This window comes from Equus przewalskii, chromosome 28, assembly GCF_037783145.1.
Source record: "Equus przewalskii isolate Varuska chromosome 28, EquPr2, whole genome shotgun sequence".
Lineage (NCBI taxonomy): Eukaryota > Metazoa > Chordata > Mammalia > Perissodactyla > Equidae > Equus > Equus przewalskii.
The window spans coordinates 23,038,672-23,052,623 of NC_091858.1; the positions used below are offsets into that span (position 1 = coordinate 23,038,672).

Here is a 13,952-nt window from a genome sequence, read left to right on the forward strand (position 1 = left end):
TCAAAAAAAAGCACTAACAAGAATGTGAAACTCCCTCCTTTTGAGCAGTGGATTCTTGGCCCCAGGTTGCATCCCCACGGCCGTGGCTCCCAAAAGCACTGTGAATAGAGTATATTCTCAACTCTAGAACAATTTCAACTCATTTGAACAATTTAAAGAATCTCATCTTTCATCAGGGGATACTATTTGAGTATTGCTTAGCCCTGTATTTTAAGGAGAGTAAAAAGATAGTGCAACCATTTGGCCAGTTTTTTCTCTCTTGGTGTCCTGAAGTTTCTCGCTCACCGTGGTCTAGAGGTATCCAGGTAAAGTATGCCTCAGCACTTCTCAAACTAGTGTGCAGAATTAGACCATTTAAAAAATTTTTTTCCAATTTGCTGTGGATAAATAATTTTTAAAGTATAAATAAATCACTAGAAAATAAAATAGATAAAAAGATGCACAAAATACAAATTCAAATGTTTTATTATCAGTCAATAGACAGAAAGTTGCTTTATCAATTGCCTTAAAAGTTTCTAAATGCTTATTCTCACCTTCTGTACTTATCTCATCTTGGGCTAGTAACAAGTAACTAGTAATTGCTAAACACACGTTGAGAAGCACTGGTTTAACACAGAGAGGAGATACCTCTAATTTTAGAAGATCTGAAAACAGCAACAAAAATAAAGAACACTACATATCTTGCATAGTATGTAATGTAATGTGTTATATAATTTGTAATTGCTGTGTATATTCACCATCAACTGTACACAGAAGGCTGCCGTATTTATGTTTCCAGTCTTTAGCTTTCTTCCAAATTCCATGTGAGAATGTCCAGCTCTCTGCCTGACACCTTCTCAGATGTTTTCCTAAGACTTCAACTCAATATGTACCCCAAAGTGAATTCCTCATCCACCCGGCAAACCCACTTCTAGGTTCCCCACTTTAGTGATGGCATTTTCCTTGCAGTCACATACAGTTGTCTTCAGCTCTCCCTCTCGCTTCCTTCAACCTCACCAAGATGTTGCCTAGATCATCCCGGTATCTCCATTTTTATCAGCTTTATTCCTAGGCCCCTACCTCTCATGTGCTTTATTGCTAGAGCCTTCCTCCTATTTCTCTGCATTTACTCTCTCCTGTGCATTAGTTTAATCCTTCTGAAGCTCAACCCTGCTCATACCAATTCCCTGCCTAAAACCATTTACTGGCTTTTCCACTGTTTACTAAACAGGGTCTGGCGTCCAAGGCTCTCCCAGTTTTCTCTTAATCCCCTCACAAACACTGTGCTTCTGACAATCTGAATTCCTCATACGACATGCAGCTGTGTACGTCCAGGCTTTTGCTCACGTGGTTCTAGTCTCCTGAAATGTCCTCCTGGAGCCAATCTCGGTGTGCCCCAATTTGACACATTCTTTAGGACCCAAATCCCTAAGGCCCCCTCTCTTTCCATAATCTATGGACACCTTCTTCTCTAATTGTGTGCTCACGGCAATTTGTCTGAAACCTCTCCTGGATTGTTCATCTGATTTTCCCTACTATCTGATGACAAGACCCATTTCCAATTCTTGCTCTGATTATTCAAAAAGTCCAGCTCCATCTGGGTTTTGGATGGAATAGATATTTTATAAATACAGGCTAACAATGAATGTTTGGAAAATAATGTATTAACCTTTCCCGCAGGTCATAGCAATAAACTGTACTTTGTACAAAGGATGCTGATTGTGGGTGATAAATAAAATAAAAATGTATTTAGAATAATGAGAATTATAAACTAATAGTAGTAGCTATTTTTGAGGGAGCTTATGTACCAGCCACCATTAGAGAGAAGTTTTTATATATTATCTCTTTTACTGTTTACAATATCTCTTTGAATAGGTGTTACTATTAATTCTCATTTCATGGGTAAGAAAGTGAGGCTTTAAGACGTTAAGTAAGGTACTCAAGGTGAATATTGAATTGATATTCTATTCTTAATATTCTCAGAAAAATTATGAAGTGGGATTTGAGTAAAAATCAATCTGACTTCACACCTGTGCTCTAAAAACTATACTAATTTAAATTAGCTACTACAATTTCAGAACTTGGATTCAAATCCTACATCATAGGATTGTGGTTATGGACCTGGCACATATCAAGTGTTATATACATGTTAGCTATTACACTAAAAATATTCAAAATGTTCTTTAAATACACAGCAAAACATACAACTATTACCTCAAATATAATTTTTGAGATTTTAAATATAATAGAGAAAATAATTTAAATTTTAAAAAGCGATTGCAAGGCTCGCCCCTATGGCCAAGTGGTTACGTTCGGCATGCTCCACTTTGGTGACCCAGGTTCAGTTCCCAGGTGCAGACCTACACCACTCATCAGTGGCCATGCTGTGGTGGTGGCTCACATACAAAAAGAGGAAGACTGGCGACAGATGTTAGCTCAGGACGAATCTTCCTCAGCAAAAATGAAAAAGATTGACAACAGATATTAGCTCAGGGTGAATCTTCCTCAGCAAAAAAAAAAACTATTGCATAAGTCAGTAATACCAAAATTGTTTTCTTGGGTTTCAGCAAATGTTAGACAGGGACAACCAAGTCAAGTTTATTACTATTTTTAATGAAAGTAATGGTCATATGACTGTAACAGAAAGTACAGTCACAAGCTGCATAATGACCTTTCGGTCAATGACAGACCACATATGTGACAGTAGTCCCATAAGATGAGGCGCATATAGCCTGGGTGTGTAGGAAGCTATACCATCTAGGTTTGCGTAAGTACACTCTGTGATGTGTGCACAATGACAAAATCACCTAATGATGCATTTCTCAGAACGTATCCCCGTTGTTAAGCGATGCAGGACTGTAATAGTCATATAACAATTGTCTACTGAGCTCACCATTCATCCCTGTGGAAATGCAAAGTCCCAGCAGAAGGCATTACTAACTTTGGGAAAACTCCAAGACAACAAAACAAAAAGGTCCAAGACAACAATTATTCTTAAAGAAGGACATTTAAATTGCCTCTAGACTTTCACAAGATTAAAATCCATGAAAGCAGATTATATGAGGAAGAAAATATTGTCATTCATTCACCCAAAAATGTTATTAAATGCCTTTTGCAGGCATGTGTTCTCTTAAGGGTCATAGGACAGACAAAGAGTCTAAAAAGGATGTAAGGTGTGAAAATAAAACACAGGCCTACCAGGTGGGAACGGGCAAGGCTCTGCAAGGGGCGGCCCAGGGACGATTTGCAAGGCTGTTGATTATCCTGCATTGTCTCTAAAACTGAAAAATTAACAGTTCGATCCCAGAGTGGCAGACACATTTCTTCTAGGTATTGCACAGCAATCCGTGGTAATACTAATTAAGGCACCCTTTATCTTCTGTGAGTTGTGCACAGAAAATGATGAAAGATTAGAGTGTAATGAATTTGTTCTCTCAAATAATTGAAGTAAAAGATGCCATTTATTACAGTCATGTGATAAATACAAATGAATTATTTTTTCTGTCACTCTTTTCTTCATCTGGAATGTATCCTTTAATGAAACATTTTCAAATTTTACTTCTGTGCTAAGAAGCAGATAGCAATCAAAGATAATACTTTTAAAGCATTCCTCCATGTATTAGGCACTTAAAACAGTAATTCAATTAATTTGTGGAACATCCCTGTGAGGAAAGTATTATTATCATCTTCATTTTAAGGAGGAAAACCTCCAGTTTGGAAAACTGAATAACCTGCCCAGAATTACACAGCTAGAAAACGGTTTGAGATTGGAATTCAACTCATCTGATTCCTGGGTCATCTCAGCTCTAGGCTGCCTCAGTAATGGCTGAATTGAGAGAGAAGACCCTGCATTCATGGTACTGCCAGCCAAGTTAACCAGCCCTGCAGGGAGCGGTGCAGTATTTCCACACTAACATGGCTTTAACAATGGAACCCATGCTAACAGCTACAACTCACGAAAGATGTAAGTACTTCCTGACCACATGAAGTTTACAATCTACCAACATTCACATACAGCAGTTTATCTGTCTGTCTACCTACCTTATCTACTGTTAGAAATTCTTATATTTCCAGAACAAACAGAATAACACCTTTTACAAAGTGATAATTGTGTAGTTCTGACCCGAAGTTCTCAAAGGAGATAGTGAAGAGGAATGGGTGGGATTGAAAAACAATGTAAATGAGGCACAAAGTATCAATGAAATGAACCCCACCTCTGCTTCAGATGTTGCAGCCACTACGCCCTGCGGAATGAAAAGGACAACCCCCGCCCCCCGCCCTTCCACAAGCCATTCATTTGTCTAATCCATGGGTCATAGATCAAAACTCATGTTGCTATATAGCATCTTAGTGGGAAAAAAAAAGGCTCTGAATTGAAAGAAAGTTTGCATATTTTCCCAGTCAAATTAATTTCATAATTTTCAGTGTTAACAAAAGCCAAGTAGAGAATCAGGTCAAATGTAAAGTGTGTGGGTTTTCTTCAAAAAAGTATAAACTGTGAATGAGGATTCTCCTTTGTAACTGAGTGTAGTGGTCTTAAAATTAGACTAACGTTTCTCAAAGATTTCTTTACCTGTGTCTTACATGTATCCACATTCTCTCTGCCTACTCTTTTTTTCTCTTATTCTTGCTTTAACCACTTCCCCATCTCTATGTCCCTGGGATTTAGAAAATTAAATATGCTATATTAATATTAATCAAGCAGGTTAATATTTAGTAGCAGCTATCTGCAAACTGGCAGGTGAGGTGGTAGTTGTATAATTTAAATCAATTGTTGAATGATGTTTGTTTATTCAATGTTATAAATAGCCACCCCAGAAATATAGAAGGGAAAAAAAATACTTCAAGATAATTGGTCTATAGCATTGAAGGAAAAATCACCTTCGTATGTTCTTCCTTTGCCATTGTCCCTTGGTAAACTTTATGATTAAAAAAGGAATGATGTATGAAAGGAAGAGAATATGACTATTTGCATATGTAACAAAGAAAAATGGTGTACTCAGAGAGCTGTCTAATGTCCCACAAGGTGTACAAACACAGGTAATCAGAAAGATCCATGCATGTGATTTCTCATGGCAGTTATCTAAAATTCAGTGTGTGCACTTTCAGTAAAATTGGATACATTTGCTAATGCAGAATAGTCACGTCTATAAGTAAAGCCAAATATAGTGCTATTCAAAAAGCATCTGTTAAAAATTCTTGGACAATACAAACATGGACTCAGATGCTCACAAATGGAAACCAACACCAGTTCTTTCACTGGTCGTGCTGAATGTTTCACTGACTGTTTGTAAAAAGCACTAAGACTAGAGTTTAAGGTCAGTGTGTAGATCTGTTTGCACATAAAACATTAATTGCATAAACGTTAAGGACCAGTAGCCAATAACAAAGGTCTAATTCCTTAGGTATACATATTCTAGCCACTTATCCAAATGCAATTGATTTTCCTTAGGGAAAAAAATCTGTTGATTAATATATTTTGTAATATGATGTTTTAAATGAAAAGAAACAACTTATTATGTAACTGCTTATGTTAGCTCTGAGATGAATGTCACACAGTTTGTGAAAATGTAGTTAAATTATGAATGGGTTGGAATCAGTCTTGATAGAAAGTTCTCCGGTCTATTTTTTGGGGGACAGGGGGAGCTTCTGTGCTAGCAGGCCTGACTATTCTTCCTTCACAAGATTGCAAGGCAGAAATCTCCATCCTTGAATGGGCCCTTCTCGTCTGCCTTTGACCAGTCGCTATTGGTTTGTAGGATTCAGAAGGCTGAACATTTTTGAACTCACTTAAGAATGAGTTCTGAGAATAAGAATAAGACCATATGTTCTGCTCATTAAAAAATAAAATTCACCTTAATTCTAAAATACACATTTTACAAGGGGAATGTTTTCATCACTGCTCTTGGTGGCGAAAGGATAGGGTGTGTGTGTGTGTGTGTGTGTGTGTGTGTGTTGGAGGAAGTGCCCTCCAATTCTCCGTGAAAACGTTCCCACGAAGTCAGGCAACGTTTCTGGAAGAACTCAGGAGGCATGGGGTATATAATCAGATGCGTCCTTAGCATTACAAATTTCGTTTGTGTCAGATGATGTTACGCATATGTAAATTAACTAGATGTCTCACAGAGAAAACCCATCTCACTTGGGATAAGAATTGGGGCTGATCCCGGAAAAGTGGGGAGGCACAGTGTCTCACTATTTCTTAAAATAGTAGCTGCCAACGTATGTATTGGGTCACCCTACACACCTGCCACATTCTGCATCAGAGAAAGGGACTTGAAGCCTCCTTTCAAAGTCCTGGAGACAACCAGACTGTCAGTGTCCACGCTTCAGCTAGAAGAGAAACAATTCTGTCCTTCTTTCCGTCATCATTCATGCCCTGCGTCATCTCCCCTCCCTCTCCGCTGGTGAACAGCAGAGGATTATCACATGTCACAGCGTATGTTTGAAAAGAACAGAAAGCCAAGGAACAAGGAGGACCCAGGAAAAATGCAAGCAGGACGCCCAGGGGAGTAGCTGGAAGTTATGGCAAATAGCGCGATTTTCTAAAGGCGGAGGGGTAGGGGTCCAGTGAAAGACAAGCGGTGCCCGGAGCGGGCCGCTACTCACGCTTCTCCGCCATCCTCCGAGTCGCCGTCCGAGGCCCACTCCTCGCCGATGTCGGGCAGGGTGAAGAACAGGGTCTTGGCGCCAGGCCCGGGGGGAATCCCAGCGCTGGGCTCTCGCTCTCCGGGGCCGGCCGAGCGGAGGTTCCTTGGGCTCGAGGCTAAACTGCCGCTGCCCGTGGCGCCCCCGATGGACGGCAGGGCCGCCCAGACCCCGCCAGGGCCCGGGGGCGGGCGCGCCAAGGCCACCAGGTGCGCGGGGGAGCCCGCGGCGCTGCAGCCACCGCCGGAAGGGGTCAGGGCTAGGGGCTGGGGTAGGGGCAGGGGCTGACCTTTGGTTACCCTCGGGCTACTGGGCAGCGAGACGAGGGTCCCTACTGCTTCTGCTGCGCGTCTCGCGACCGAGACCCTGGGGTAGGAGGCGGTGAGCAGAGGATGGAGCGGGACGGGCGCCCCCCGCGAGGCAGAAGGGGAGTGTGGCGCCAGGGCCGGGAAAAGGGTCAGGGTCGTGGCCGTGCTAAGCGAGCTGCCCGCCCCGGAGCCCGCGCGCCCTGCGCTGGCAGCGCCTCCCGAGTGGCGGGAGGAGGCGACCGGGGAGGGGACGGCCGGGGGCGCCGTCGAGGTCTTGAAGATTTTGGCAAAGAGAGACCCAAGGTCCAACACAGCGACCTTCATGTCCCAGCCTTGGAAGTGCTGTCCCCGCGGCTGCCCGTATTTCAAGATCCCCGGGAATCAGGCTGCAAGGCTCCATCCACCACTGCTCCCAGGGATCGGACGGGGCCCCAGGCGGCGACGAGGGTCCTGGGGTCCCCGCATGCCGCGGAGCCTCGGCGGCCTTGGTGCGCTCTCGGCACGGAGGAGCCTCTCCCGCGCTCAGCCCTGCACCCCGTCGGACTGACCTTCCGCGAAGCCCAGGGCCGCCCGCAGGGTGCTCAGGCTGCAGAAGGCAGGAGGGATCGTGGCCACCCCTTGCGGGGAGCAGTTCCTGCCCTGTCCCCGTACTACCAGACCCCGAGGGCCAAAGGTCCCGGAGCCCACCGAGGTGACATGCTTCAACTGCCAGCGCCACCACGAGCGGAGGGCAGAGGTTTGGGCCTCCGCCGACGGCCCGGGAGGGCGCTGGCGGTTGCTAAGCTAAACAAAACCCCGGCTTAGCTCCGCGCTAATTGGGCCCCAGGCTGCAGCTAGGAGCTGCTTCCACGGCAGACTCTCTCGCTCCCCTCCTCATTGATTCCTACCTTAAAGGAACACTCTCCAATTTCTCCATCACCCTCAGAGCTTCACCAGACTCTCAGAGCTCTGGGCTGAGGGCTAGGAATTTGAACACAGCCCTGAGAAAGATAAGCCTGATTCCAAAAGATCTGGAACTTATCCAGTCTGACAGACCAAATGTGCCAGGTCAGGGAGAGGGCCAGCTCTCTGATATGAGGGAAGGTTAATAAAAATTAAAGGTGTATTCAGGGGCGTCGACTTGAAACAACAGTGCCCACTCTTCCCACCTCGGGGCCATGTTCAAAGTGGGTCAATAAGATGACATAGGGCAACAGCAGCCAGAGCCTCAGCCGAGAACTTGGAAATAAGTTTGGGCTCTGATGGCTAAACGAGGAAAATTCACGTACTACAATGTGTGTGTTTAAACTCCTATTGGAGTGAATCAAGAGAGTTAATAACCAAAATGTTTGAGAACTCAAACTATAATCAGACTGGTTTGGATACAAACTCAAGGGCAGATGTGAAATGTAAGAGTTTTTGTATTAAGTGGAATAAACTGCATTTTGCTAAATTTGAAGAAATGCATGTGAAGGAGAGTGCAGAGTGTTAATATCTGCAGGAGAGTGGTGTCAGTTTTGAGCAAAATTTTAAAAAAAGATATTGACAGGGTTTGTGCATTAATGTTGGGTGAGAGTTTCTGTTCTGGTCTAGGGAGGGAGGGCGAGGAGATGAATAGGTCTGATGGTGAATAAATTGACCGGCATTCATGATTATACACTTTCGTGTTTTACAAGTTATCAAACTGGATTCTGAGCCACAGTAAGTTTCTGTGGTAATGCCAACTCTGCATCTTCTTGGAGACAGCTAAGCGGTCGTCTGCCTGAGGTAGCCACATTCTGTCATGGTCCCTTTTCTGCATCCAACTCCCACTCGTAAACATGTACTGGGCACTTTTCTACTACAAGGTTGGGTGGAGCACTGAGATGTAAAAAAGGAGATGTTCCCTTCCCACATGGTGGACTAATCAGCTTCATGTCACACGGTAAGTGTGGGGCAGCCATGACAGTCCCCATTAGCTTGAGGAAAGAACACATATGTGCGTAAGAGAAGTAAGAGACAAGGAGGATAACGGTCAGATTATAAAAGGCCTTGGATGTTAGGAGAGGGAAGAGCATGCAGTTGTCAGCATATAAAGCATCAGCACACAGTGAAGAATCAAAATGGGAGAAAGAGGGAATGAGTAACAGACGTATCTGAGAGCAGCAACGGAAACTAGAGGCAGACATTCAGGGTCAGATGAGGAAAGCCGTGCCAACTCCAGCATCATGTGAGGACAGCAGGCTGGGGCTGGACCATCAACGTTGCTCATCTTCTCATTGCTCCTCTTTCGTAGTAACGCATCTGGTAGCCTCAGAGGTCCAGAACGTTGGACCATTTTCATCCAGCACTCATCCAGGATTGCAAAGCTGTTTCCTAAAGATTTTTTGTTTGTTTCTTTCATAAGGATCTTGATTCTGATTCATAGAACAATTCGATCCTCAATACATTAGGTCATTCTCAATGCAAGTAGAGATCATTCTAGAGTATGCACTTTCAGTGTTTAAGCTGCTAATCATTTAATTAATTCTGAACATAAGTAATGTAATTTGCAGGGATAGGCAGCAAAGAAGAGCCATTGGCAAGTGAAGCCCGATCCAACTCACACACTCCCTTGGGAGCAGCACTGGTTCACTGCCACATCTCAGGGTTGCTGATTCTTCAGGCTTGGAAATCTGATAGAACTAGGATGGAGCCCCACTAGCCTGACTTATAAAATACTGATGCATAAACCTCAACTCAAATGTATTAACTAGTAGTTGTACAACCGTAGAGTTGTCCTCTGCTCTGTCCCTGGAGAGGAATTCCTGTTAAGATGAAATGAAGTTGAAAGACTGTTAGATGAGCATAGAATCAAAGCAAGGGGCGTGAGTCATATGGTTCATATCCAGGGAACATTAACCACAAGGGCCGATTGCCCTCCTCCTTCTTGGAAGAGCAACCCTACATAAGCAGTGGGGTGTTTCCCGACCTGTCTTTGGCTCTCTAACTTTAGATAACTCTGTGCTTCCATTACTAACTACTTCCCTTTTGTGCACACGATTTTCTTTAAGTATACGGATACCGTGACTAAGGCTACAAAGAATCTGCACACTTTTCGAGATCCCAGCCTGGAAAGTATTCTATCTCAAAAGTGTGTTTGCATGTGTCCTATCTGTGATGGGTTGACTAGTGTCCCTCAAAAAGATATATTTGAATCCTAACCCCCAGTTCTTGGGCATGGGACCTTTAAGGAAAGGTCATTAGGTTGGGCCCTAATCCAATATCACCACTGCACTCTTAAGAAGAGAGAAGTCTGGGGCTGGCCCCTGTGGCCGAGTGGTTAAGTTCGCGTGCTCCGCTGCAAGCGGCCCAGTGTTTCGTTGGTTCGAATCCTGGGCGCGGACATGGCACTGCTCATCAAACCACGCTGAGGCAGCGTCCCACATGCCACAACTAGAAGGACCCACAACGAAGAATATACAACTATGTACTGGGGGGCTTTGGGGAGAAAAAGGAAAAAATAAAATCTTTAAAAAAAAATAAAATAAAAAAATAAAAAAAAAAGAAGAGAGAAGTCTGAACACAAACACACAGGGAAGACATTGTGTGATGACGGAGGCAGAGACTGGTGCGATGTGGCCGCAGGCCAAGGAGTGGGAAGGATTCCCGGCCACCACCAGAAGCCAGGAGGTGGCAAGGAAGATTCTGCCCTGCGGGTTTCAGAGGGAGCCTGGCCCTGCCTGCATCTCATAGCAGACTTCTAGTTCCCGGATCTGCTGTTTGAAGCCACCCAGTTTGTGGCACTTTGCTATGGTGGCCCTAGGAACTAATACACTATTGGGGTATTCATTAATTATTGGGGTAGTTCATGATCATATATTGGTACCTCTATGAAAGTCATCAGTGGGTTTATTTGCTCTAAAAAGCTGGCTACAAATTAAAATGATAATTATAATTGTCTGAAATCTACAAGGAGAATGACAAGAATCGTAAAAAGGACATGGGCAGAAGTATCATTGTCAGTGAGGGCAGTGGATGTGACATTCTGGCCAGCCAGCCTCACGACGAAGGCACAATGAATGAATGATTGATCCTTTTGTTTGACGGTCCTTTGAAAATGACCTGTAATTGCAAACATGGTAAACAATTCTTAGCAAGATGTTAGGTCTTTTATACCCGTTGTTCATCTATCAGCAGTCTTGCAGACAGATGTTAGATGCTCCCGGGCTTCTCTGTTAATTACCAGTAGCATGCCGTTCCCCTAGCATGAGCCCCAGGGCATGTACTGTACTGGTCTGTCTCAGGCAGAGCAATGAAATGAAAATAAATGCAGTAAATCATTGTCTCTAACTATGAGAGTGTTGAATTTAGACAGACTTGATTAGAAACGTCAAAGCAATGTTTTAAGTGAGAAAATTCTTCTGCTTATATTGGTGTTGGTTTTCTGATGTGTATAATAACGCTTGGCAACATCATTGAGAAAGTAGTAGGAAGTTATGACCATGTTGCTAAGCAGAAATGTTATGTTTTGGAAACCTGAAAGTTAAAACAAGTAACCTGAGGAATGAATCTGTTTAAGAATTTAAATTCCCTCTCTTAGCATGACACCAAGGCCAGAAGCTGTAAAGAAAACTACTATCAATTTGATGATAAGAATTTAAAACTTCTGAACAATGAAAAACATTTGTTGATTCAGCAAATATCTACTAGGCACCACAATAGAGATAGTACAGTGTGGTAGACTCTGGAGCTGGACTTTCCAGGTTCATATTGTCTCTGCCACTGACCAACGCCCAGGGCTCCCTCGGTCCCTTAGTTTCCCCAGCAGTAATACAGGGATGATTAAGTTTCCTGTCTCAAATAATGGTATTCTGTAAGAGTTACGTTAATTAATACATGCGTGATAATTGGAACAGAACCAAGCACAGGGCAAGCTTTCCATAGATGTTAGTCTTTATTGTATATGATGCCAGGGACATTGAATAATCCTAAAAAAGATCTGAAAGGAAATTATAACTAGTTTTACTTGTTTATTCATTTTTGTACTATTTGAATGTTTTCAATAAGCACGTATTGTTTTCAATGATAAAAACAATCAAAGAAAACAAAACAAATCAAAACTTCAAATGCCTCAGGCAAACTTTCTTCATGTTTGATTAAAGACTCTGGATTCTTCTGAGGGAAAAATATTGAAACAAGAACAACTTTAAACTGATCAAAAAGCAGCTTGAGATTGCAGAGATAATTAAGACACCGTGACTTGAGATCGCAGAGATAATTAACAGACCATGACTGAATCTACTGGGTGTGGTAGCAGATATAGTGTAGTGGAAAGAGCAGAGACCAGACACGTAAGGGCTTTTTTTTTAGGTATGATTTTTTTGGTGAGGAAGATTGGCCCTAAGCTAACATCTTTTGTCAATCTGCCTCTGTTTTTTTTTTCTTTTCTTCCTAAAGCCCCAGTACATAGTTGTATATTCTAGTTGTGAGTCATTTTAGTTCTTCTATGTGGGACGCCACCACAGCATGGCTTGATGAGTGGTGCATAGGTCTGTGCCCAGGATCCCAACCTATGAACCCCAGGCCACCGAAGCAGAGCACATGGACTTAACCATTTGGCCACGAGGCTGGCCCCCAGATAAGGGTTTAAGCTGCTTTCAGCTGCAAGTAACAGAGGAAGACCTCATTCACAGAAGCTTGAGCATTTGAGATGCTGAAGGAGCTCACAGAGCAGGAAGCCCAGAATTAGCCGGTTCTGGGAATGGTCCCATGAATTACCAGTGTCATCAGAGACTCAAGATCTTGCTCTGTCTTTTGTTCACAGGTTGTCAGGGAGTTATGGCTCGTTTCCTGGTGGTCCCAAGATGGCACCTTCAGCACCAACCTTCTTTTCCTCAAATAACTACATACAAGACAAAAAGGTACAGCTCAGTCTCTCTCTTTCCTTCTCACTAAGCAACAAAATACTTTCCAGAAGCTCCTCAAGTGGACTTCCAATTAAGTTTCATTGCCCAGAACTAGGTTAAAATTCCATCCCTAAACCAATCATCAGCAAAGGGGAAATAGGAGTTTTCCTGCTTTGTAACCTTGGTGCATCCCCTCGCACTGGAGAAGTGGTCCACTTTCCCTGAACGTGTTGCCATGTGAACAAAATCAGGGCTCCATAAATCAAGAAAGAGTGAGCGGTGGGCATGTTTGTTGGGTAGGTAACTAGCAGTGTCTGCTATAGTAGATAGCTACAATGAATAGTTTGCCCATCTGTTATTATCAAATTAAAAGGGCAACTACTAATTAACAGCTTCCATGCTCTATGGATGTGATTCACGCATAGAGCATTTCTTCACCATTTTAAATGCTGCCATTAAAGAGACAGTAACAGATCTTCAACCTCTCCATATTTCTAGATAACATATCACAGTCAATGTCAATTCATAGCACATAGTATTTTCATAGTTTTAAAGTTTGGACTCTGGGGTCAGACTACTGGTTCAAATCATGACTCCAATAAGTGGCAGAGATGTGACATTGGGCCAGTTAGGTAACCCGTGTGCTTCAGTTTCCTAATCTCTAAAGTGAAGGCAATAATACTACCTTTTGGGTGGTGAGAATTAAAAGAATTAATATATAAAAAGGACTTAAGAGTGCCTGGTGCATAAGAAACGCTCTATTAAGTGGTAATAATGAGAACCATGACTGAAAATTTGACAAATGTTCAACAAGACTCTTCTCCCTGCTTTTTCAACCTTCGGTTAGAAAGTGTGCAGTTTGCCTACTAGTGTGTCCACAGCTAAGGAGACTCTGTGTCACGGTGGGGGTATCAATGGCTTTGTAGCCAAGCCAACTTGGACTTGAATTTTGGACATTCTTGCCTTTTGACTTCAGACAAATCACTTGGCTTCTGTAGGCCTCAGTTCTCCCGTCTGTAATATCCTTTCCTCACTAAATTGTTATGAATATTAAATGATATAATGGGTTTTGAGAGGAAGAAAGCAGAACGTAGATTCCTGCTTGTATCTTGCTGACTCCAGCTTGTTCAGTAAACCAGTTACATGTGTCATACGGCAGCCTTGGGAAAGA

At 43.0% G+C, this 13,952-nt stretch overlaps 1 protein-coding gene across 1 annotated transcript in view; it reads right to left on the reverse strand.

The window, feature by feature from the left end:
• The window catches only part of FAM149A (family with sequence similarity 149 member A), a 54,788-nt gene extending 46,990 nt beyond the window's left edge, over window positions 1–7,798 (reverse strand). Inside the window, exon 1 of the mRNA XM_070598987.1 lies at window positions 6,589–7,798. Coding sequence (XP_070455088.1) covers window positions 6,589–7,259 — 671 coding nt within the window. The 5' untranslated portion in view covers window positions 7,260–7,798. The remainder of the gene's footprint in view (window positions 1–6,588) is intronic.
• Between the last annotated feature and the right edge of the window lie 6,154 nt (window positions 7,799–13,952).